Source organism: Patiria miniata, unplaced genomic scaffold, assembly GCF_015706575.1.
Source record: "Patiria miniata isolate m_02_andy unplaced genomic scaffold, ASM1570657v1 HiC_scaffold_24, whole genome shotgun sequence".
Lineage (NCBI taxonomy): Eukaryota > Metazoa > Echinodermata > Asteroidea > Valvatida > Asterinidae > Patiria > Patiria miniata.
Window position 1 is genome coordinate 12,888,197 of NW_024037063.1, and position 26,566 is coordinate 12,914,762.

A 26,566-nucleotide genomic window follows, 5' to 3' on the forward strand; every position below is an offset into this window, starting at 1 on the left:
TATTGAACATCGCAAATAAATGTAAAAGATAACAAACACATATTGAACATCCAACATATATATTGCAAAATATTGAATATTGCAACGTTTGACACGCCATTCACTAGACTGGTTCCGTCATTCTGAGTTTGCATTAATTTAATATTTATTAATGGCAATCGTTTAGCGAGTCTGGAAACAAATGAATCGCTGATAATTATGTCGGCAGAGGGCGCCCATCAAAACCCGAATTTTCGGGGTTTTTAAATTCACTTCCGCCCCCGGGTAGACTTTTTCCCGGGGATTTTCTTAATGTGCGGAGCATCGCAGACGGGTTTTATTTCACAGCAATTTGGCGATTCCCCGAAAGTTAAGATGCCAAGAGCGAAGAAGCGTTTTCCTGGGGAGATTGGAGATGCTGCTGGACCGAAGAAGAAGTCGAGAGGGGCCGGTGCAGGCGGCGGGGTGACCGGAGCTCGGGCGGCCGACTCTCATGACTCTGGGATGGAAACAATCGTGAGTGTGTCCGTACTCCGTAGATGTGTCATTTTTTGTGCTCTGTGTGAAAAGCGTACGGGTTATTTGATAGCTGAGCCGTGTGTGTGGATAGTGCGTGCCATGGTGCGAATGAAGAGGGCCCAGAAATTTGTTGTTGGGGCGCGGCAGATGTCTCGAAGGTAGCAGACCAGTAAATAAACTTCCATAGACCCCAATGGTAAATGCTCCCACTTCAAAAATTCGGGAAAAATACTCACAACTCTTCAAGGTGTTCGAGACACACATCAAATTAAAGCTTATTTCATCATCTTTCATTTTCTTTTCAATTTTTGGGGGGTCAACTGATGACTTTAAGGAGAAATTTCAAACTGAAGATGATCACCCCTGAAAATCTGGTAATCCTTATCTTTAGGACACCTCTATTTTTATGAGTTCTGTTCAAAACTGACTTTTGCAGATGACTGTCCAGTACTAAGGTGACTTTTGCAGGCTAATACATTCTTTTTTTCTCAGATAAACTCATGTTAGTTGTAATTTTGAAAGCAATTTAAAAAAAAGTGTGACTTTCTTACCTTTTTGTGTAGTTCGCCATCTTGCTCTTTTTAAGTATTATTTTTAAGGCGGTCTTATTTTTCATTGAATTTTATACCTAATTTTTAATATATTTTGTATGTTACATGTACCATTCAAGTTAGGATTGACAGGCTTTCGAGTCACAGTGTTTTATTATACTTTTGTCAATCCTGGCCAGCTTGGATTGGATTGTTTTTGTTTAGTTTTTTGTTTACTTTTGTGAATTGCTTGTTGTACCTTGTAATTTGGCCGAATAAATAATAATAATAATAATAATAATATTATTTCTGTTTGTCATCGTCATCTTTAACCCCTCATATAAATCAAAGCCCTGCCCTCTTTTCACAAAATTAAACCTGCATTCAAGAAGGTGTCATTGCCAACTGTTCACATGTGTCTAGAAATATCAGAATGTCACTTTTGATTGTCATTTAGTCAGCTGTTTTGGTGAGTCTTTTAACCTTATATAGGAACGGGGTCCTAAAGGTAAGGATTACAGAAAATACAATGTAGTCCTGAAGGCTGAAGCCCATCGCCATTTTGAAAAACGCTTCTCTGCATCTCTGCGACTCCACGTGTCTGCGACTCAGCGACTCCGTGCCTCCGGGACTCCAGTGCCCCGCGTCTCTGCGACTCCTTGACTCCAGTGCCTCGTCGCCCTCCTCCCTTCCTTTGCGAGGAAATTAAAAATGGATATGGATGCTTTGTCTCAAAAAATACTGCTGAGAATTGCGCCCTCTATCGGTGCGCGTCTCTGCCACTCCGCACCTCCGCGACTCCAGTGCCTCGCGTCTCCGCGACTCCGTTGCTTCGTGCCCCGACACATTTACAAGTGCGCCCTCCCTTCAGATCATTTATGAGAAGACAAACTTGTGCATTTGCTGTACTTGGCACTTTTTGCAGGTTTGCATATTATTAAAAATATTGTAGCCTATTACACCTATCCTCACATCGCCGGCCTCGATCCACGCCTCCAAGCAGAAAAAAAAAGGGAGTTAAATTAATATAAAATTTGGTTCCTGTTATTTTGAAATGTGAACCACGGGTTACACAGTGATAACAAGGCATAAATGTATTACCACGCGGCCGCAGAGTTCGACGGTTTCTGGGGTAAGTTGGAAGCATTTTTCTTTTTGCGTCTTAAGACACGATAATAGAACATGCCAACAAATGGAAGCATTGAAATTGGATTATTTAAAAAGAAGAGCTATATGATTATGAACGTATCGCGGTAGAATCGCGTTAACGCTGCTTGTGAAATCTACCGTAATTTTCGGAATATAAGCCGCGCGGCGCATAAGCCGCAGCACGCAAAAATCTGCAAATTAAGATTTGAAGTCGGCGTATAAGCCGCACTGGCGTATAAGCCGCACCGACGGCAGCGGTTTCAATTTTGTAAGGCCTCCAAATTCTAGCCAAAATGCTCTGAACCAGTTCCATTTACACTACAGAAGCTATAAAAAGGGCCACAAAAGTTGTATCAAATCATTTACAATCGATACTCTCACAAACAAATGTGGAAAATGATGATGAGAAATAAGCACCGGGAATTGCTGCCGGCTGCCCCGTCCGGTCCCCGGCCGTAAAAGTTAATACATCTCCCAGCGCGGCAGCCTGCGCCGCGCCGGCCTGTGACAACATTTTCCTGCAGCACGTGAGAGAGTATGCAACCCACCGTGATTTTCCCCCATTGCGTGTGTTGTCTGACTGGAGCGCTTTGTGGCAACAGATGCTGATTTGTTTTGTCCTAAAAATATACAGGTCCGTTTTTATCTCAAAACTTATCAAATTTTTGTGATTACTAACGAGCAGTATTCAAGTTTCGTACGCGTACACAACATTGAATTTTTTATTGGGTTCAATTTTCAGATCTGTCATGACTATATAGTTTTGTTAGTTACAGGCAATGTCAAAGTTGTTTTCGTAATTTGGAAAACTGTGGAAAATAAGCCTCTTTAAAATGTGTACCCTTTAATACATGTACCTCCTCCCAAAGGAACCGATCGTGAATCGAGCTGGGTTGCTGATTATGACATGATCTGTGACAGTGATGTTTGTGTCAGTGGTCGTTGCAGTATTTTGTCTCTCGATACTACAGTGTTTCCATGTTCATAGAGCTGCTTAAGCACAAAATTTGCTGAAGCACAAAAACATTGCTTACTAAAATGAGGTTACCAGCCAAAACTCCATGGGATGTATATTGCTTGTGACTGGTATTTAGTTGTTGTTTGCTTAGCATGACAATCACATGAACTCTTGGCTAGTAACCTGCTTTATCCGATGGCCGAGCAAGGGTTTTGTGCTTTAAAAGCAGCTCTATGAAATTGGCCCGACGTTAGGTCGTGAAGAGATAACAGAATTAGGTCATATAGAATATAACAAATATTGACAAGTATGAACTGAATCATCAGTTGGGTAATGATTAGCCTGTTGTTGACTCTGGCATAAATTTACGAATCTCACCATATATGGCAAAAATCAGTACCCATACTGATTATTACAAATATTGACAGGTATGAACTGAATCATCCGTTGGGTAATGATTAGCCTGTTGTCGACTCTGGCATTGACGAATCTCACCATATATGGCAAAAATCAGTACCATATATAACAAATATTGACAGGTATGAACTGAATCATCAGTTGGGTAATGATTAGCCTGTTGTCGACTCTGGCATAATTTACGAATCTCACCATAGCAAAAATCAGTACCATACTCTTGCAGTACTTTACTTACCGCATTTGGCAAGAGGTTTTTTTTTTCACGTTGCAACTCGGAGACGTCACTCAGACTGACAAACGTAAAACAGGGGAAACTATTTTTGAAAGAAAAAAAACGCTTTATTAGGCCAAAAAAAAAAATAAGTCGGTCTCTGGTCAGCGCGCGCATCAATTTTAATCATGCGCGTCGATCTTTTTTTTCCCCAAAATGTTCCGCGGTAGCTCCAACAGCGCCCTCTATTTTCGCACCTCCTCAATTTTTTTTTACCAAAGAGCACCAAGGAATGGGAAATTGCACCAAGGCGAATGATCGAAAGCACCAAGGGAAATTATGGAGGACACCAATGTACATGAGGACACCAAAAAAGCAAAATAGTACCCACCTTGTCTGTACAATCCAAGCTTGAAGAAAAAAAAAAAAGCAAAAAAAAAAAAAAAAAAGCCGTGTGGCCGCGTCAATTCTGGAACTTTGGTCTGACCAGAGACCGAACATTTTTTTTTTTAGGCCTTACATTCTGCAATCTATTTGGTCTTAACTTTACGTGCGATGATTGCCCTATACATTAACACTGTGCTACAATTGGAGCGTCCCGCTCCAATTGCAAAAAAAAAGTGAAACTCATTCACTCTGTTACTTATCGTCGGTGGATTGTTTTTGTGGAATGTCTCATTGGAAAGCTCATAACTTGCAGATAAATGCTAACAAATAGGCAATTCGATTTCAAAAATTAATTTTTCGGGATGCCGCGCCCAAAAAGCACAGACATCTTTAATTGCACCTGAATGACCAAAAAAGTTTTGTTTTTTTAATTGAAAGGAACAGACTAACTGACATATAGGCTCAATTTGGCTAAATCATATATCTGGTAACAGAGATGCCACTTTTCCGGTTTTAACCGGAATTCCGGTTTTTAAAAAAAATCTCACAAAATTCCGGTTTTTCCGGCCGTCAAATTAACCTGAAAAAGAGAAGAAAAACTGTGGAAATGCGTTGATTTTTACCTCGATTTAGTACATTTAGGCGCACGCATGGCACAACGTTGTTCGTTGAAGTAGTCTTAAAAACAGTCTTTGTGTATGTTGTTGCCGAGCCTGCATGCGATACAAACGGCCAACGTACTTAATTGCACGCAGTATACAACGGCGCCTCGCGCGTGCTTCACCGCGTGCGGGCGTGTTGTGTGCTAAGCACACGTAGCATTCAGCCTGGAAATCAAGTCTATCATTTCAGCTATCGGTGGTTTCCGATCGCAGTGATATATGTGAATACAAAAAATGCGGGTACCAACCATGTTTTCGTTGAGCGCATCGCGTAGTGAAAGGATCATGTACACCGACAGCAGTGTTGTGGAATCATGCATGTTTCGTGTCGAATATTACGTTGGAAATTCGGGTAGGCAGAATAAATATTAGGATGGAAAAAGTCAAAGTGATTGAACGAACCGACAGCTTTCAAGGCCATAGAAGCAAAATTAAAAAAATAAACAGAACTTGGCTTGGCTACAAGATAAAGATGACAGCGGGGACTTTGTGTCGGACACGGAGTGGCTTTTTCACATACACAAAAGTCCGGTTTTTTTCAAGCAGCCGTTCCGGTTTTTTTCAAGCAGACCCAGTTCCGTTTTTTTCAAGCAAACCTTGTGGCATCTCTGGGTAAGCAATAGCCAAAGATGTTGACGACTGTGAATGTCCTACACAAAAAGTCCTACAGGAATCCTACACCAGGGAAAAAATATCCTACACCATTGAAATATGCACAAAATTAAAAATTTTTTTTTTAGGGGAGGCGAGTTCTGACAGTCCTACACCATCCGACACTGCACAAAAAAGTCCTATAAAGGAATCCTACACGAGGGATATACAGTCGAGTTTCGTTATAACAAACTCGTTCGGACCTAGCCAAATTGTTTGTTATATCAGAATTTTGTATTAAGAGAAACATCGGTCCCATTCATTGTGCACATAAAAGCACAGTCGGGATCACGACTTTATGTTTGTTATAACCACATTTTGTATTAACAGAGTTTGTACTGACGAGCGTCGACTGTACATCCTACACCATTGCAAGGGCGGATCCTGGGGGGGGGGGGGGCCAAAGGGGGCCATGGCCCCCCCCCAAAAAACAAAACCAATTTCTTTTTTTATGTGACATTGCAAAAAAGGCAGGCAATGAGTACACCACCATCTTTTCCTCAAAAAAACATTGGTTAAAGTGGTCAGAAATTGCCTCAGATCGCACTACAGAGCATCTAGAATCCAAAAATTTGTCGGGGCCCTTAGGCGGGCCCCGTACCCCACGCCATAATTTTTTTGACCCACTTTTTTGGAGGACCACAATTTTTTGGGCCCCCAAAAATTGTGTTCTGGATCCGCCCTTGCACCATTGAAAGTGTGCACAAAACAAGAAGTGATTTTTCATAGGAGAGGAGATCTGACAAACCTATGCTATTCCACACTGCACAAAAAAGATCCTACACGAGGGAAAAACATCCTACATTGTACATTGTTGAAATGTGCAGAAAACCATAAAGTGATTTTTCACGGGAGGCGAGATTCGTCAGTCCAGTCCTATCCTGTTCACTGCACAAAAAAGTCCTGATGGATTCTACACCAGAGAAAAAAATCCTACATTAGGCCCCCAAAAAAGTCTCCGGTTTCTGGTATGCGCACGCGTCGCCGTAGCCATGCGCGTCGGCAAATTGAAAAAGTTTTTTTTTCAATGAAAGATGATGTCTCAAAACCGCCAAACTCACTGGTTTGACTGCAATCCTGCTGCTGCACAATTTTAACGTGTTTTTAGATTGGGTTATGGTCGAGAATAAGCTTTATGTGGCCTCTCTGGACTCCCATATATTTGCACTAAGTTTAGTCAAGGACCATTTGCAGTCATCAGCCGACATTTGAAGCAAAACTTTTTGGGCAAGCTCCATACCAGAAACCGGACGCTTTTTTTGTTTGGCCTTATTGAAATGTGCACTAAACCAAAAAAAAAAAAAATTACCAAATTGGTTTGGATTTTCAATTAACTGGCACGCTTTATTAACTGCACTTTCATGACCAAATATGGTAACAAAGGAAGGTTAATGCATTTTGTTTGGATTTTGGGTTCAACTTACGCGCTCTATTAACTGCACTTGAACTACCAAGAATGGTAACAAAGGCTTGACCGCTTACAACAAATATTGACAGGACCCGACTTTGGCTGAGTCATATCTGGTGAACAATAGCCACAGTTGTTGTAGATTGTGAACGTTTGAAAGCAGGCACAATATATTGATTGCGGCTATATAATATTTTCCATAGGACCTGGAGGACGATACTGCTTCGAAACCTCCACAGGGGAGCAAGTTGCTGAAAAACCAGATTAGGAAATCTGACAGGCGTGTGGTGGTAATTTGAAGAAACGACTACCAACCATGGGTAGCAATTGTTTGAGGTTGCAAGTCGTCCTATCCCTTGGCCTGCTCATGGCACTAACTGCCGCCCAGGATCAGCCCACCGTGACCGTGGAACAAGGCGACCTGTTCGGCACCACCGAGATTTTCCAGGAGTCTGAATTCCTCAAGGTGAACAAGACCATCGATGTCTTCAAGGGGATACCGTTTGCTGAGCCTCCCGTGGGCACGCTGCGGTTCAAGCCCCCGGTGGCCAAACAGCCCTGGGAGATAACTTACAACGCTACGTACTTCAGAGATGCTTGTGTACAGATAGACTCTGCCTTTGTTGGATCGCATCCAAGGAGCGAAGACTGTCTGCATCTGAACATATGGGCACCGCGCCCAGGCGTGGTGAGTTGTTTTACGTCACTTCATTCTATTTTGTGAAAAAAAAACAAGGTCATAAATTTCTGCTATACATGTAAATCTAAAATGTAGAGTAACAATTCGTGACCGCGAGTGAGTGCCTAAAGTATAGCATTGATCGAGCTGACAACACAGTTCCAAAGAGTGTTCATACGTCATTTTCAGTCCGCCAATTTAAACACCACAGCGCCACCTTCGGCAACATGTGCAGTGACAGTGCAACATGGTACTTCTAATCACAGTGCAATAGTACTTCCATTGCACTGTGCGCTGCGCGCCACGTGAGCGCCGTGCATTGGTATGAATAATTCAATGACATGTGATCAACGATCCACCAATCAGATGATGGGAATTTATTCAGGTGTTGTATAATAATAGACTCTGTCTGGGAAAGTACCTCGCTATTTTCTGATTGGCTGCTGTAACAAGAAGCTGATAACTCGTAATTACTACCTGTAATGATTCCATGAAGAGACCTTTCCCAAAACTGAACATGAGAAACCAATAAGTAACTTAAAAACAATGTCCAAAAATGTCCCATCACCATTACAAAAATTGGTTATTTTCTCACTTTATAAAACGCTATCACTATTTTCAGACGTATGGAACCCCACCTGAACTAATGTGCATTTTGAGTAAGGCTTGCGTGCACCAGCCTGAACAATTACGACGATGTCCTTGCAGTGCATGGATTTTGTACGTTATAGTATGGTACCCCGTGAACCCCGTTACGGAAGCTCGTAGTATTATGCAGTACCTGACTATACTACACAGAACGCATGGTCTGCAATCCACCTAACTGTAATATCCAAGATTTTAGGATATGCAAATGATCAAGTACCAGCACCCCTCCCCTCCCCAAATCTTGAAGCTGAGTCTACGGTTTAAAGGAAATGTACATGTACCGGTACATCATTGGCTTTTGCTGTAATTTTCAGAAATGAACTATTTGGGGGGTTAGTATAATAGATCAAATATTGTTGCACGGACATGTTTGATGTTTTGTGTTCGAAAATGCTGGAAAAAACAAGAAAAACAAAAATATTCAAGTAGTCTGGTTCCCTGACTCCACTAAAGATGAAATGGATAAAAAATACCAGAAAATTGTAAGGTAAGGGAACCAGTCTAGCTGGCCTGCACCCGTTCATGAACATGGAACCAATAGCTAGCAAAACAAAATTTAGACTAAAAAAAATGGTAAATTTGGAGCAGTAATTGAAAAATATTTAGGTTTTTCCAACGGTGGTCGGCCGACCAGCGTTGGAAATGTATACAAATATGCCATTTTCTTGAAAATGGCTTCACACCAGGTGCCATAATTTTACAGGATGCTTAAGCATGTCATTTACCAACATCCTAGTAAGGTATTTCGTAACAACTTGGTAGTTTTATTTTTCGATGTTTGTAAATGTTGTATTTTCCCTTTAATAAGAAGGGGCCACGTACTTACTTTTTTTCTCACAGCAAGGGGGCGCTGCAGTTATGGTCTGGATCCACGGAGGTGCCCACATGGGTGGAACGGCCACCTCCAACCAATATGATGGAGTGGCATTGGCCGCCTTTGGTGACGTCATTGTTGTCAGCATGAACTATCGAGTCAACGTCTTCGGCTTTCTGTACACAGGTATCTAAAAACGTTTTGTTTCAACGTTGCAAACACCACTTGCCTTGAATGCACGTTCTCTCATCAAACCAGCATTGTAGATATTGTCGAAATCCAATTATCCAATGATATTAAAAGATACATGCAGGGCCCTATAGGAAACTCCTTCTCTATTACCCTTGGCCAGTTTAAAGCTATAGTCCATCATTTGTAATTAATGCATTTTATTCGTTTGAAGCAACAAATGTGTTCAAAATCTAATGAAGGATACTGAACAACTTACTTGATGAAGTTTCAGCTCAGCTTCAGCTTCATATTCCGAGAAAAACAGGTTTCTAAGATCTCAATTTAAAATCAAAAGTTGCTAAATCATGTTTTGAATTATTTTGAATTGTAGCTTTACGCGAGGTTGCGCACTGATCCAACGAATTATAGCAACTGCGCGCGCCTGTGTGTCGTTCCAATGCTTGTGCGCGCTGCGCCGAATAACAAAACGAACTTAAATTTTCCTACGGTGCTTCTTAAGAAGCACTGGAAATGCCTTCTTTCGTTGATTTCTTCAAAATGAGAGCTTGCCAGAAAGGATCATTTCACAGGGAGTTTAGTCCCCTTACTATCTTTCAACCAGTATGTTTTTCAACAATAATTACGCCGGTTACTTTTTTGGATAGCTGCAAATGATGGACTTGGGCTTTAAGTTAATTTATTTATTTATTTAAATTCTTTCTGGTAATGAAACTAAGGATTCCTCAAAGGTGCATATCGCACTTTATAACACCTCATGCTTGGATTCTGTCTCTTGATTGGCCTAAAACGTGTCACATGGTATTCGCTATTTTTACTATAATCACCGCTCACACTCCAAAATACTAGCCCACGACCGAAAAGTACTATCCCATGGCTACCAAAGTACTATACCCGTAGCAACCGAAGATCATGTGTAAAGTGTGTAAAGGATAAATGACTTGTTCTTTTTCAAAAGGGATTTCACCATACAAAATCCTATCGCTTTCAGTTTTCATTGCAAGATATGTTTTGATATTTTTTTTAAGGTTATTCAACTTTAAAAACACAAAGTGTATTTTTTAAAAAATATCTTGTAGTTTTAAACACTCTGTAAATTACACCCTGTTTTTATCTTCTAAATGCTGATAAATCAATTACATTGTTTTTGCCATTATGTGAATAGGTGATGAAGGCGCACCAGGTAATGTGGGTCTTCGTGACCACATCCTTGGCCTGAAGTGGATTAAGAACAACATAGCAGGTTAGTAAAGACAGGTTGGTGACAACTAGGGGTGCAGACCAGTAAATCGGTCCGAAATTGCCTACGCCGGCCAAATCAAGATTTGCATGCCCTCAACAAAATCTTCGGTATTTGAGCATGCTGTGGGCCATGAACTTGAGGGTTTGTAAAAAATATGGGTGGAAGCCGTGCACAGGACTGGCAGCTTGCAGTTCTGTGTAATTTGGATGTAATTTGGACCCTAAAAGCGCACTATTTTGCAATGGAGTGTAGGCATCGTTTTTCAAAATGGCGATGGGCTTCAGGACTATTTTCAGGGGTGATCATCTTCAGATGGTAATTTCTCCTAAAAGTCATCCGTTGACCCCCCGAAAATTGAAAAGAAAATGAAAGATGATGAAATAAGCTTTTAATTTGATGAGTGTCTCGAACACCTTGGAGAGTTGTGAGTATTTTTCCCGAATTTTGGAAGTGGGAGCATTTACCATTGGGGTCTATGGAAGTTTATTTACTGGTCTGCTACCCTAGGCTGTGTATGAATGATCGATTGGCAGAAGAACATGGCAGGTTGGTAGAACATACGTTAGTCAGGCAGGTTGGTCGAACATAGATTAGTAAAATGTGGAAATTGCATTGTTATTGTACGTTTCCTTTATAAAGAGGGCGTTGATGTCAGAGAGAAATCTGCGTCATTTTGTAGTTTTATGTAGTTACGTATATTAGGCCAAAAAAAAAAATATTCGGTCTCTGGTCAGACCAAAGTTCCGGAATTGACGCGGCCACGCGGCTTTTTATTTTTTTTATTTTTTATTTTGCTTTTTTTCTTCAAGCTTGGATTGTACAGACAAGGTGGGGTACTATTTTGCTTTTTTGGTGTCCTCACGTACATTGGTGTCCTCCATAATTTGCCTTGGTGCTTTCGATCATTTGCCTTGGTGCAATTTCCCATTCCTTGGTGCTCTTTGGTAAAAAAAAAAAGAGGAGGTGCGGAAATAGAGGGCGCTGTTGGAGCTACCGCGGAACATTTTGGACAAAAAAGAAGATAGACGTGCATGATTAAAATCGTCGCGTGCGCTGACCAGAGACCGACTTATTTTTTTTTTGGCCTTAAAGGCATGATACCTCATTGGTAGTGCTAACAACACAGTTGCATATGGTGTTCAAACGTTGCGTGTTTCAACATATACATGAAATAGCAAACCTGTGAACGTTTCAGCTCAATCCGTCATCCGAGTCACGAGAAAATAGCGAGAAACCGTTCAGTTTTTAACAGTGATTTTGTGCACGTTGATATGGTGCTTATTTTGGTTGTTAACAATCGAAATAAACAGCGGCAGTTTCGGAAATCTTTAGAAATGAAGAGGACAGAATTTCAGACGGAAATATTACACATGAAGATTGGTAGTACTGGTATCATCTTCATAGCTAATTAGCTTTCAAATAAAAACTTACCAATGATATAAAAGATATATTAAAGTAAGGCCAAAAAAAAAAAATAAGTCGGTCTCTGTTCAGCGCGCACGTCGAATTTTATCATGCGCGTCGATCTTTTTTTTCTTCCAAAATGTTCTGCGGTAGCTCCAACAGCGCCCTCTATTTCCGCACCTCCTCAATTTTTTTTACCAAAGAGCACCAAGGAATGGGAAATTGCACCAAGGCAAATGATCAAAAGCACCAAGGCAAATTATGAAGGACACCAATGTACATGAGAACACCAAAAAAGCAAAACAGTACCCCACCTTGTCTGTACAATCCAAGCTTGAAGAAAAAAAAAAAAGCAAAAAAAAAAAAAAAAAAGCGCGTGGCCGCGTCAATTCCGGAACTTTGGTCTGACCAGAGACCGAATATTTTTTTTTTTGGGCCTAACACAGGCAATTATTTCTGCCATTACCAAAAAACATTACTTTTGAGAACTGTTTTCCCCCGACATGCTCACAGAAAGCACTGAGCAAACAGTGCTTTAATACACGGAGTCTGGACGAGCAAAAAAAAAAATCTCCTTATTAACTTCATCCCCAACGCAAAAGTTTCATCTTCACGTTGGTTGCGAGGTGCTCGCTGCATGCTGCATTAGATTCGGGTCGACTCCGGCAAGCTCGGTGATCACGTCGAGTTTGGGGCACTAGTGAGCAGGGGGTCGTTGGTTCGATTCCCGCTGGGGTGAGCCTTTTGATTTTTCCCCACAGGTTCTCGGAAAGCACTGACATGACTGAGCATGCAGTGCTTGACAGACTACGTCGGGAAAGGGCAAAAATCTTTCCTAATGGAGCTGTTTTCATCAAGTCCCGTCCAGCCCACTGGTGACATTGTCTAAAAGTTGTCACTGCGAGCAGCAAACAAATCTGACTTCATGAAATGGCCTCCCCTTTGGTCTCTAGTACTAGGCACAAAAGGGGACTTCGTCGTTTGATTATGTCACATTTATTTGCTGTCCACAGCGACGACTTGTAGACAAATGGCACAAGCGGGTTAGACGGGACTTGATTTAAAAACATAGTTCTCAAAAGTAACCTTTCATGGCAGAAATAATTGCCTGTTGTATAGTAATCTACATTAACCCTTACTCTCTGAGGGTAGTTTACTGCATGTCAGTTGGTTATGCCAATGCCCTCCAGCTGCAGTTTATTGGCAGATAGTTTGTCTTAACAGTGAAGGCTCCAATTGGCAGGAGTTGGAGGCCCTGGAGGGTGCCTGATACTGACCAGCTGGGGGCACTCACTTTGTTATCAGAGGACTCTCATTGTTCTCTGTGGCATGTATTGGAGTGCCTGTCCAGTTACCCTTGAAATGACATGGCAGATATTGGAGGGCCATGCAAAAAACATAGGAGATTTTCTTGAGGCACATATTGGCATGCGTTGGAGGGTCTAGTAGGGTAAGGGTTAAACTACAAAATGACGAAGATCTCTCTCAGCAATCAACATCCTCCTTAAGCAGTGTTTTGTGACTCTGCAACAAATCTGCCGTTGATCAACAAGCCTGGTGTGTCTTCTTTGTCTAATATACGACACTCTCTTAAAGTTGCTCGTTTCAGAGAATCTACTTTTAGATTATTAGATATCAGCATATTTTGGTTTCAGTTGGACAGCTCATTGGTTTATTTCACTGGCAAATGTTCTTGGTTCAACAGCTTTTGGCGGGGACAGTGAACGGATCACGATCTTTGGCGAGAGTGCGGGATCAGCCAGCGTCAGTTTTCTCTTACTGTCCAAGGAGGCTGAGGGGTTGTTCAGCAATGCTATAATGGAGGTGAGGACTGTAACTGCTAACACCCAAGACGTCACCCACCCCACCGATCAACAGATCGTGACAGTCCCGCGACAACATTATTACGTTTTAGCACTTTTTAAAGGGAATATACATCATTTGCTTTTGCTGTAATTTCCAGAAATGGATGGAATTGGGGGGTTGGAAATATATAGCAAATATAGTTACACTGACTTTTTTGAGGTTTTGGGTTCGAAAATGCTATAAAAACCAAGAAAAACAATCATTTTCCTGTAGTCTGGTTCCCTGACTCCATAAAAGAAGAAACAGAGCAGTTTACATACATTGGGGAATTGTAAGGTCAGGGAACCAGTCTAGCTGGCTTGTACCCGTTCATAGGTGTGTAATCGATTGCAAACAAGTGCGATGGTCAATTGGGGCCAGTATTTGAAAAAAAAAGCCAGGTTTTTCCAACGCTGACCAGCCTTGGAAATTGATACAAAAATACCACTTTTCTTGAAAATGACAGTATACCAGGCGCCACGATTTTACTGGATGCTTTACACTGTCATTCACTAACAGTCCAGCAAGGTATTTCAAAATGATTTGGTAGTTTTATTTTTTGATGTTTGCAAATGTTGTATTTTCCCTTTAAGAGAACGTTTTGGTACCAAACACTGACTAGTCTAGCCACGGACTCTTTAGTCTGTCTTTACCCTTTAGAAATGTGAAGGATACATTGGTCACATTTTGGATTATTATTTTGCCATCAGTTTGCATTTTTTTTGCTATAAATTAAAATGCCGCTTTTCCTTCGCAAGCTCCGCCCAGTCAGGGGAAAAAAAAAAAAAATTCTTAAAATATAATGCCGCACACGTTGTAGCTCCTCTACTGTGTTTCCTAGACTTCAAGTGAGCTCAAGTCCTTGGATTGGATTGGGCGTTGCCCGTGGTCTATACCCAGTCCCGCACGCACAACCTCTTGTGCCTTTATCCGTCTAGAGCACCTAGTGCCAATCCAAGAACTTGAGAACTTTGAAATTACCCCCGTTTTTCATTTATTAAAGAGGTTGTGGAATGCTCGAAGACATTTCCGTCATTTTTTGGGTATATGTAGCCTAAGGTGTGATGAAATAAAAACGACTATTGTTTCTGTCATGAAATGAGTACAAAAGTTACTTTTGAGAGCTATTTTTCAGGTCCTGTTTCGACCAGAACGTGCAATTTGTGTAAAAGTCGTCGTTGCGGGCAGCAAACAAAACACAGTAAATCGTGACGTAATAAACGGGACTCGTTTATGCTACTCTGCATCGGGAGTCCTGTTTATTACGTCACGATTTACTGTGTTTTGTTTGTTGCCCACAACGACGACTTTTACACAAATTGCACGTTTGGGTTGAAACAGGCATGACAGGACCTGAAAAACAGCTCTCAAAAGTACCTTTTGTACTCATTTTATGACAGAAACAATAGTCGTTTTTATTTCATCCCACCTTAGGCTACATATACCCGAAAAATTACGGAAATGTCTTCGAGCATTCCACAACCTCTTAAATGGTCGTGTGCACTCGGAGCGCTAGTGTATTTTGCCGGGGGAGACAAGCTACAAACGCGCTGTCGCATACCAGCTAGTATAAGTAGTAATCTGAATATTCATACAGTAGAACTTTGGCCAATGATATTGCCCTTCAGTAATCTCGACCAATCACATTGCTCCTTCCGATATTGGAAGAAGTAGGCAAAGGCTGTGCAGAGTGTCATTGCAGAATGCTCATTTTGGATTGGAACTAGGACTCGGATATGGACGTCAGAGGGCGGTATATTAATGCGTGTTATTATAGGTGTAGCACGGAAGTCGAACCGGAATTACATCCACGGACAACGACCGATCCAAGGACTTGATCACAAGTCTAGGTGTGCCTATAAGTAAAGCTTTCTCATCAAAGCTTTCTCATCGCCTTGGATCTGGAGGCCAACTTGGTGCTCATTGGATACGGATATGGGTGTGGGTTGTCGACGATTTCTCCCAATGGTTGTGCTTATGCCAATAGGCCTAATTCATGCAAGCATCATATCTTTGTCATGGTCCTACTGACGACGTGATGACAAGGACAAAGACGACCAACATGTTGACGGCGAAGGGTGTTTAACTGGTTTTCAGCATTGCTTACCAAACAATGTTCATGGACACCATTCTGTTTATCGTAGGCTCTACAAAGATCTCAAAAATCTCGTCCCGCTTGGGAGTGAAAACGCCTTAACAACCTTAATTTTTTTCTTATGCAGAGTGGCACCGTCTTCGCTCCGTGGCCGTTCACTGAAGACAAGGACCGGCTCCGTCGGTATTCCTTTGATATCGGGGAGAAAGTCGGCTGCACTGCAGAGGAGAGCGCCGCTCTGTTAGACTGCCTGCGGACCAAGGACTCCTTGGCTGTTTTCAACGCCGCGGTATGTCAGATAATCATCGTCCGTCTCTTATACCATTTTACACCAGGCTGTTCACTCTTTGCAGTGGCGTATCCAGGAGGGTGGGGGGGGGGGGGGGGCAGGGGTGGATCCAGGATTATTTGCAGGGGGGGGGGTTGGAATTTTCTTTTCGTACAATGCATGATGCAGGGTGTATTCGGGCTGGGTGTCTCATTCTGCCCCTTTTTGTGCATGACAATGTGCCTTAAAGGGAAAATACAACATTTGCAAACATCAAAAAATAAAACTACCAAATCATTTTGAAATACCTTGCTGGACTGTTAGTGAATGACAGTCTAAAGCATCCTGTAAAATCATGGCACCTTTGTATACTGTCATTTTCAAGAAAAGTGGTATTTTTGTATCAATTTCCAACGCTGGTCGGCCGACCAGCTTTGGAAAACACTGGCTTTTTTTCAAATACTGGCCCCAATTGACCACCGCACTTGTTTGCAATCGATTACACACCTATGAACTGGTACAAGCCAGCTAGACTGGTTCCCTGACCTTACAATTCCTCAATTTATGTAAACTGCTCTGTATCTTCTTATATGGAGTCAGGGAACCAGACTACAGGAAAATAATTGTTTTTTCTTGGTTTTTATAGCATTTTCGAACCCAAAACCTCAAAAAGTCAGTGTAACTATATTTGCTATATATTTCCAACCCCCAATTCCATCCATTTCTGAAAATTACAGCAAAAGCAAATGATGTATATTCCCTTTAAAGGGCTTAATTGTAGACAGATATACCCGGTCGTTTTCTGGCATCTTGTTCACCCTCCTCAGGCATATGGTAATGAATACACCCTGGTTCATCACGTTAAAATCAAACTCATTTTAGCATAGCATAAATTCTATCTTGAATTATTTCCTATTTTTTTTTTTTTGCATTCAAGACATCAATCAGCAGCAACACGCCCCATGTGGTTGTGGACGGGACCTTCCTGGATGACACACCGGCCAACCTGTACGCCAAGGGGGAGTACATCCACGCCAAGCTTCTCATGGGGTCAACCAGGGACGAAGGCACAGTGTTTACCTTTATCAATCCATTATTCCAACCGTACATGATCAACAGTACATCAGATGAAATTCCCATCCTGCCGAGGGATATTGTCGTCCAAGCAATCTCTGAAGAGGTAGTCAATTTATTCGGTAAGACATTTACGTCACGTTAGCAAAGTTATTGAATGGACTCTGTTGAGACTCTTGGTGGCAGCAAACGCACCATTGATTTTATGGATGACCTTTTCATGTCATTTACTTCGCGTGGGAAGCCGAACACGAGGCGGTGGAAACTTGTGAGTAAGGGGGAAGGGTGGGGGGGGGGGGGGGGGGGGGGACTAGTGGCATGAAGCAACTCATGCACTGTTGCAATTTGAGAACGGGACCCAAGCTTGGCTGCCAGGAATATGAGCAGTTTCATCCAATGCTGTGGTCCAATTGTGGAGCGCTGTGGTCCAATGGTTACGGTGTTCGGCTCACTTGCCAAGGTACGTGGGTTCGAACCTGGACGGGGAATATAGTGCTTGTGTTCTTGGGCAAGACACTTTACTACAATTGCCTCTCTCTACCCAGGAGTATAAATGGGTACCTGTGAAGGTAGAGACCAGATTGCGCTGATCTTGAGCTGCTGCAGAAACTGGTCTCATGGCCTGATGAACAGGGGTAATAATTCTAAAGCGCTTTGAGACCTTTGGTATAAAGCGCTATATAAGCACTATATTATTATTATTATTACCGTAATTGCCGTGTTCAGGCGAGGGGTCATTATGCATTAAGGTCTTAATTTGGCCGTTGGGGGGGGGGGGGGGGGCAGTCCGTAAGCTCCCAAGCTTCCGAGGCATGTGACGTCTGGTGGCCTACCGTTTAGAAATGTAGCCCTCGTAGTGCAGTCCACATGAGGGTGGAGCCGGCCTTTGACCGCCCATTGAGGTGGAAACCCTGAAATTATTAGGGGTTCATATTCAGCATAATCTTTGTACACTATGTCACTGCTAAGGCCAACAAGACCCTTGGCTTCACGCGTCATGTTATGGGTGATTGTATGGGCAATTATTTTGCCTATTCTCGATTACTGCCCCCTGTCAAGCTTGGGCCAATTTCATAGAGCTGCTTAAGCACAAAATTTGCTTTAGCACAAAAACGTCTTGCTTAATAAAATCAGGTTACCAGCCAAAACTCCATGCGATTGTTATGCTAAGTAAACAACAGCTAAATACCAGTCACAAGCAATGTACATCACATGGAGTTTCGGCTGGTAACCTAATTTTACTAAGCAATGTTTTTTAGTGCTTAAGCAAATTTTCTGCTTAAGCAGCTCTATGAAATTGGGCCCTGGTCTCCGTACAGAGTTAAGCACATTGATCAACTTGAAAAGGTTCAAAAGGATGCCACTCGTCTCATTTTGCATCAACGTAGATAGGAGCAACCTTACCCTGAGTGGCTTAGTGTGCTTCATCTAGGCACACTTAGGGCCAGGCGAGAGTTTTCATTTATGAAATTTGTCTGTATAAGCAATAGATATTCGGTATATAATTCTGGTAATTTTTTCACCGTCCTTTTTAAGTGATGTCAGTGTGAATAGTAGACATGCGAATTCCTGGTAAACCTTTCACCGCCTGTATGCTCGTACTGACATATTTTAAAAATTCTCTTCCCTGTCAGTTTGTTAGAAAATGGAGAACTTATCCCGATAATTCAGTTGATATGTTAACCTGCGCCCCCCTGTGTGTTTTTTTGCAGGAACTAAACTGTTATCTTAATCTGTTATCTCACCTCTGGATTAATTGGGCCATATCTTGTGATTTACCTTTTATACTCTGGTGTTTGAAACATTTTTAAATTGGTTTTTATGTTGGGCACATTTCGTTTTTTCCATTTCTGTTTCTGGAACTTCAATGCTTATGTTTAGTTGTTTTTTTAATCATGCAGGATATTAATGCTTTGCTAGATTAATTCCTCCCCCATATCTTTTTCCCCTTTTCTCCTCAGCCGTTTTTATTGCCTCCCTTTTCCTGCCCTACCCATTGGCCCTGTCTAACCCTCCCCTTTCAGGTTTTCATTTCTGTCCCAGTTTTCACTTAACCCCTGTCTCCCTCCCTTTGTCGTACTGCCCGGTTCTCCTAACCCCTCCCATCTCCAAGCCCCCTTTCACCCCGCCCTACCGTATCTGAGTCCCATTATACATAGTACTTCCTTGGACCTTCCCCCCCCCCCCCTTGTGCAATTTTGGTGTTTTTAATTGATTTATGGTCTGCGTTATAATGTTTGTCATTGTGCAGGGTTGGAGAGACACGCCCTTTTGGCGAAAGTGTTTTGTTTCACTTTTGCTTTTCTCCTTGGCAGCCTTGCAGTGTCCACGTTCTGTCTTCTGTGCGCTGTGTTTTTCTATGGTTTACTTCTGTTTATTTTTTTAATATTCCAATTTTCTATACTTATTTGTAATTGTCAACAATGCCGAATAAAGTATTGTTATTATTATTATTATTATTTTGCATTAATAAGTACCTTGGAGAGTTGATGGTTTCTGATTGGTCGAGACTCGATCACGTGGCCGGGCATTAACGGTGATAATGGACCGGCTTCAAAGATCAAGCGAATAAATGGCCCCTGAACCAGCATTGATCCAACCCCGTTCAGCCCCATGCAAGCCACTGATTGGTCAAAATATAGTAACAGTCCTTCGTCTTGGTCCATTAACAGCGGTCACCCCCACACCCGGTCATTATCACGCAGTGAAGACCGGCTCCTCACACTGTTATTCCCTTACTAACGGCCAGGGTGGGGAGCTATTGTGTCAAGGTCTCAATTGTAGCATAGAGTAAGCTCTATGGTTAATTAGAGGGCGTCTCAGCCTGTAAAGCTCTCACGTTTCTGCCGCCTATGTCGCCAAAAGTTTCACATTATTGCCTTTTCATGATTAGGGATTATTTTTTTCTGGATTCAGGCGGTGCAAACGACCAGTTGGTAGCCGCTATCGAACAGCACTACGTTGACTGGTCCCAGGCTGACAAAGAAGACGCCAATTACTTCTGGACCTTCGTGGGCTACAGCACCGATGGCCAATTCGCCTGTGGAACCGATCGGGTGGCACGTTACCACGCCCAAGGTGACGATGACGTCTTCATGTATCAGATGAGACGCCGCGACGTCTTGTACAGTACGCTGGGAGACCTCTTCCCCTCGTGGTTAGGGGCCACCCACGGAGCAGATATCTGGTTTGTTTTCGGCCATCCATTCCTTCCGGAGAACCGGCCGTTCTACGGGAGCATGTTCGACGACGACAAGGCGCTGTCCGTCAAGTTTATGGAGTTCTGGACCAGCTTTGCCAAGACCGGGTGAGTATAAAGAGTAATTCATAAATACCTACGACAGTTTACGCATTCCTATTGGTCGAGAGCCCGTCACGTGGCCGGTCTTAAACGGATGATAAAGACATGGCTAGCTGGTCTTAAACACTTTTCCAGTGTCACAATAAAATGTGGACTCCTAAAAATCCAGTGCCTCTTATCGTTTCATTGGTTGAACGTTCACAATCCTCACGTAGGCATGCGCAACACTACCAGGGAGTCAGAATTTTATAGTTCTAAATTCAAAACGCAACGCGCCAGGTGCGTTCTGCGCGACATCGTGCAGAACATGATATGTGCGCGTCAATCTCCATAAAAGGGTTGTTTACATCTTACTCGCCAGCTGAACACTCCATTATTTTGCAAGAGGGATGTTTCAAAAAGCATAAAGTGAATTTGTTGAACAAAATCGGGATGTTTTGAACGAATTATGTTTTTTTTTTTTACCGCCTCCGGCTCGGATAATTATCAGCACCCAGACTCTAACTGGTCTTAAACAGAGTGATAAAAACCTCCGGAGCACACATTTATTCCCTTATTTGATCACAGGCTTCGCATGGTTTGGGGATACAGCATGTGAAGGAAACTCACAAGTGTGGTGCTATGACAGTCATTCATTTGGGGCATGCAGTGATACTATCGGGTCAACAAATTGTACAGTTGGTGGGAAAGAGGGACTTGGGTGACGGTCACACTACAGCTTGGTTATTCTCCTCAATTCCTTTCATTCATTTGCTTCAAAATAATGTTATAACATTGGTTTAAGAAGTCGTTGCGTCTATACGTCGTTCACATAGGTAGCATAAGGTTAGCTTTTAACCCTAACCGCCCTGAATCCTCCAAAATCCTTTTTGCAAATCGGAGGAATTTGCAGAATTGAGGTTACATGGCAAAAGTGCGTTGCTGATTTCGGAGTATGCACTGTGTCAAGGTCTTGGGCCAGACCTTGTGTTGTTTATGCTCAGCCATGCATAAATTTAGTCCTTGATTATACTTGACATCCTCCGCACTGCTCCAGGATGTCACTGCCTCTGCCTCAACCTATTGATAGTCATAGCCGGAGGATTTTGCAGGATTCAGGCAGTGGTCACCCCTCCATGGACCATATTCAAGAAATAACGGAGGAATTGGCAGGATTGAGGCTACATGTATATATGCTATTTTTCCATGAGGCCAATTGGAGGATTTTGCAGGATTGAGGCTACATCCTAGCAAAAAGGCCTAGGGAGTTGGGGTTAATAAGAGGACAAAAGTGTGATGAAGCGTTTATAAATTTGTAGTTTATAACCGGTGAGGGGCCTGTTCGCCGATAATGGCCCGAGCCGAAGGCGATGGCCATTATCGGCGCCCATGCCGAGGTTCAAGCTAAGCTAGCAGGACGTTCAATGGTTAACCACGTACTTCACCCATAGAACAATTCACACGGGGGTGTTTAATACTACCTCACGTCAACTTTTTGCTTGGCGGAGCTTTTCGTAGTGCACCACGGTCCGGGTTATGAATCAACGTCGGAAGACTTCTACTTGGTCCCATGCAAGTGGACTGATTCCTGGCATCAAGAATTAAGAATCTAGGGAAATTCTGCCTTATTTGATAGGGAACAGAGAGTTCGCACATTAATAAAATATGAGCGTCTTTGAAGGACTCAAACATGTACCAATGAGCATCTTCCATGTCAAGGAGTCACATGATAGTCACATGACTTTATGCTGGGGTCGTGTGCCAGAAACTACGGGTCTCGAGTAAAAAAAGGCAGAGTAAGGCCAAAAAAAAAAAAGTCTCCGGTTTCTGGTATGGAGCTTGCCCAAAAAGTTTTTGCTTCAAATGTCGGCTGATGACTGCAAATGGTGCCCGACTAAACTTAGTGCAAATATATGGGAGTCCAGAGAGGCCACATAAAGCTTATTCTCGACCATAACCCAATCTGAAAACACGTTAAAATTGTGCAGCAGCAGGATTGCAGTCAAACCAGTGAGGTTGGCGGTTTTGAGACATCATCTTTCATTGAAATTTTTTTTTCCATTTTGCCGACGCGCATGGCTACGGTGACGCCCGCGCATACCAGAAACCGGAGACTTTTTTTTTTGGCCTAAGCATTAGAACCACAAAGGCAATGGGGAAGAAATTGGCTATCTGGGGTTAGGGAACGTGATCACGCCAGATCGCAGCATGAATAATAAATGCAGGCTCAGCGTGTCAGCTAGGCATTACACATGCATAGAGATCGAAGCTCTGATGAGCTTGTAAGAAACGCTGGGAATTGTGCAAGGTGCTTGCAACGTGAACGAAGTAAAACTAGAGGGCGCTAGAATTCCATTATCAAAATTTCGCTAGAGCAAGTTCGATCAACAACCGTTGGTTAAACTGTGCTAGACTCGTGACATGGCCTACGTAGGCCTACACCTTGCGCCTGCGCACATTTATACTTTTCCCTCTTGAACAGGACCCCTGACGCCTCAGGTGTGTGGCCCAAGTTTACCGTCCCGGAGTTGGAGTACATAGGCCTGGATGTGAACCTGACAACAGGAAGAGCTCTCAAGAGCGAAGAGTGTCACTTCTGGAACGTCATTGCAGACAAGCTGAGGACTTTGCCAAGTGAGAAACAAATAAGTGAAATATTTCTGGAATAATCATGTATCAGTCAGCAACTTGAGCTTAGCGAGAAATTCGACACGGGGGCTCCCCAGGGGGAAAAATCCCGTCTGTAAAACAAATATGAAAAAGAGGGAGGTAGAACATTTTCCCACGTTGGTGACACCATTTCACTTAGCGCTTTTCCAACATGTTACTATCCATAACAGGGGATAATCATTATTTCACTGGCTTTGTTTTTCTTCACCTTTTCAAAGTATTTATGTCATTTTTTTTCGTCATGAGGGTTTGAACGCCTCAAAACCGTTGCTTCTCCACTGCCAATCAGAGAGCAAGTTTCACCGGTTGACCCCCCCGCTCCATGACCTTTGTCTTTGTTTTACGGGTTAAACAAAAGATTTAAAAGATCTGTCGCGCCTGACCCCCACCTCCATTTGTTTTACTTGTACGTATACAAAAATACCCCCCTCTCGTAGACTGAGCATGCGTTCCAAAATAATACTACGTTAGGATGGGGTGCATCCTACGGGAAGCGACCGTGGGGGTAAAAGCAAAAATCACCGCTTCCAGCCGCCGCCCCCACCCATTCGTACAAGACACCACTATGCTTGGCAATCTACATTTTAAATTGCTGGCCCTTTTACAAAGCTGTTTCAATAGGCATGTATTATGTAAATTTTACTGGTATCTTCGTTGCCAATCCAGGAGGAAGCTGTACATCTGACCTGTGGCGTGAGACGAGCAAGGGTCGTTATTCGTGTGTCATTGAGGAGGATCTCTGTGATGCTTTAGACTGCAAAGACGAAACTCCGCAGACTTGTGGTGAGTGCTCCAGCTTATATTAGGTAGTGTCCCAGACAGCTGGCTCAGTGGAAGAGCAAGTGGTACTCTACCGAAGTTAAGTAACGTTGACTGCAGTCTTTGGCAGAGTTGCTGACTCGAGTCATGTGACTTGGACTCGAGTCGGACTCGAGTCGCTATTTTTGTGACTTGTGACTTGACTTGTAAATACCAGCTTTGACTTGTGACTTGACTTGGACTTGCAAACAATGACTTGTGACTTGACTTGGGATTGCAAAAAATGACTTGTTACCAACCCAAGTCAGACGCTACTCGAGCGACCCAATACACTTTAATTAAGCTATTATACTTTTAATTAGCTTTTTCATTCCAGAAAATAGACCTCAGTGACTGAATCCAGTAAAATGAATAGTTCCCACTAGTTTAAAAAGTGTTCAATAAGACTGTCACAACAAACTACAGTTTTCAATGACCAATTGTCTCTTGCTTAATGTATTGGTTGAACAAACTTCGAAAGGAACCTTTCATGAAAAGAAAGCAGGCCTTTGTCAATTGCATGTAAAATACCGGATAGCCTTACCCATTGGTAGGCGTTTAGTATACATGAAAATTGAACAATAAAGTGTTAGTATACTACGTGTAATCGAGTGAGGAAGTCTTTTTTTCACGGTCATCTCAACATTTATTTCTACAATGTAAAGTAAATTTATTAAAGTATACAAAGGGCTAATATCCGACAGATATGTGATAAACTACAAGAATAGTAATTGTAACACATTGAAAAAGGGGAATTAAGGAGGCATGTTCAAAATAACTCGTAAGTTCACGCCAGGTTAATTCTTTTAGCTTATTACAGCTGGACAAAATAATGTGCAACTTGACGTGTTCTTGGACAAAGATACTTGTGACTTGACTTGTTTTTAGACCAAATGACTTGTGACTTGACTTGTGACTGGACCTAATGACTTGTGACTTGACTTGTGACTGGACCTAATGACTTGTGACTTGACTTGGACTTGCAAACAATGACTTGTGACTTGACTTGGACTTGCAAAAAATGACTTGCTGCCACCTCTGGTCTTTGGATGGGAGACCACACCATGTGCTGCTTGCGTTAGCCTGCCTGGCAATATTGTGCTGGTCTGGGGCATGGCAGCCCCTTGTGCGTATAACATCTGAAAGGGGGCCACATCCTTCGGACGGGACGTTAAGCTGGAGGTCCCGTGTGCTATATGGGATCAGTGCACGTAAAAGAACCCAGAGCACCTGTCGTGAAAGAGTAGGGGTTTACCCCGATGCCTCTGGTTCCCTCAGCTCAAAGGTGGTCCATTGAAAATCATCTTACAGATGACAAGGCTACCATCTATAAATAAAGCTGTTATTATTTTTATTATTATTATTGTGGGGAAATGGATTATGAATATACATGTAGTACCTTTAAACTAAGATCTAAACTGCTGCTTTAAGGCGAATTGTTTACAGCGCGCACATCACCTCGGGTGCGGTAGTCGCCTTCCGCCAAACAGGAACTAGTTCTGGATCACCCTATGTTTGTAACCCTTATTTGATGTATAATTCATCTCTTGGTGATAACCCTATGTGAATTGAGTTAAGACAACAATCTTGTAATAAGACTTAGTTGAAATCAAGGGATAATGCAGATTTACTCGCATGGAAACGGCCCATAGATACATAAGTTGTTAAGTAATACGGCCTCTTTCAGCGTCCCTAGAATGGCGTGAGGAAAAGGGCTCACGACCGCTAGCTCAGAGACATTCCTCCATGATCACATACATGTAGTACAGCCAGGGTCCTGTTTTACTGAAGGCTCAAGCCTAGTGTTGCCTTGGGGGTTTTCTTTCGTAGTCAACAAACAATAAAACCGAGACAGCAAGTTACAACCAAGAGTTGGCGTGTTATATTTTTGGACGTGGCCTACTGCTCCCTGACCCGGGATTCACATCCCTCACCGTTGATTCAGCGCAAGCTGACAACACCAAGTTGTCCCCCATCGTGGGATTTACTACATTATTATTAGGTGTGATAGTTGTATCATCGCCGAGGAAAGTTATGGAATTGATTACTTTAATTTTGTTTCCTGATTCTGCCCACTAGTGTTTATTGGCCAAACTTGACTGCAAGTTAATTTTCAAAACTGAAGTTACCAAGCGATGTGGTTTGGATCCTAGCAAAGGATTTTTCTTGCAAGGTTCAACGATACAGAAACAGAAACTGACAAAGAGCCTTGAAACACAGAAGCGCAGAGGAAAACGAGGGTGGCAAAATCGGAAGGAATTGTCTTAGAAAAAGTATACAAATTGCCATTTATTATGTTACCTGACATAGAGGGTGCATTCCAAAATGTGAAAAACTGTTAAAAACTGTTGTATATCTGGAGATTGTGCCTCGTCGCCCAGGGTCCCCGTTGTTTGATTCACCCAGATGACAATGGCAAAATTACGCCCAGTCACCCTCAATCTTCACTCTCCAATCAGGGGCCAATTTCATAGAGCTGCTTAAGCACAAAACTTGCTTAAGCACAAAAACGTCTTGCTTAATAAAATCAGGTTACCGGCCAAAACTCCATGCGATTGTTGTGCTAAGTAAACAACAGCTAAATACCAGTCACAAGCAATGTACATCACATGGAGTTTTGGCCGGTAACCTTATTTTACTAAGCAATGTTTTTTCGTGCTTAAGCAAATTTTCTGCTTAAGCAGCTCT

General features: G+C 42.5%; 1 protein-coding gene across 1 annotated transcript in view; it reads left to right on the plus strand.

Moving 5' to 3' along the window:
- Positions 1-204: 204 nt before the first annotated feature.
- Positions 205-26,566, plus strand: part of LOC119732395 (cholinesterase 1-like) — a 30,047-nt gene continuing 3,685 nt past the window's right edge. Inside the window, exons 1-10 of the mRNA XM_038205883.1 lie at positions 205-495; positions 7,075-7,559; positions 9,039-9,198; positions 10,367-10,444; positions 13,554-13,672; positions 15,916-16,077; positions 16,994-17,252; positions 20,047-20,437; positions 22,893-23,044; positions 23,747-23,863. Coding sequence (XP_038061811.1) covers positions 7,188-7,559; positions 9,039-9,198; positions 10,367-10,444; positions 13,554-13,672; positions 15,916-16,077; positions 16,994-17,252; positions 20,047-20,437; positions 22,893-23,044; positions 23,747-23,863 — 1,810 coding nt within the window. The 5' untranslated portion in view covers positions 205-495; positions 7,075-7,187. The remainder of the gene's footprint in view (positions 496-7,074; positions 7,560-9,038; positions 9,199-10,366; positions 10,445-13,553; positions 13,673-15,915; positions 16,078-16,993; positions 17,253-20,046; positions 20,438-22,892; positions 23,045-23,746; positions 23,864-26,566) is intronic.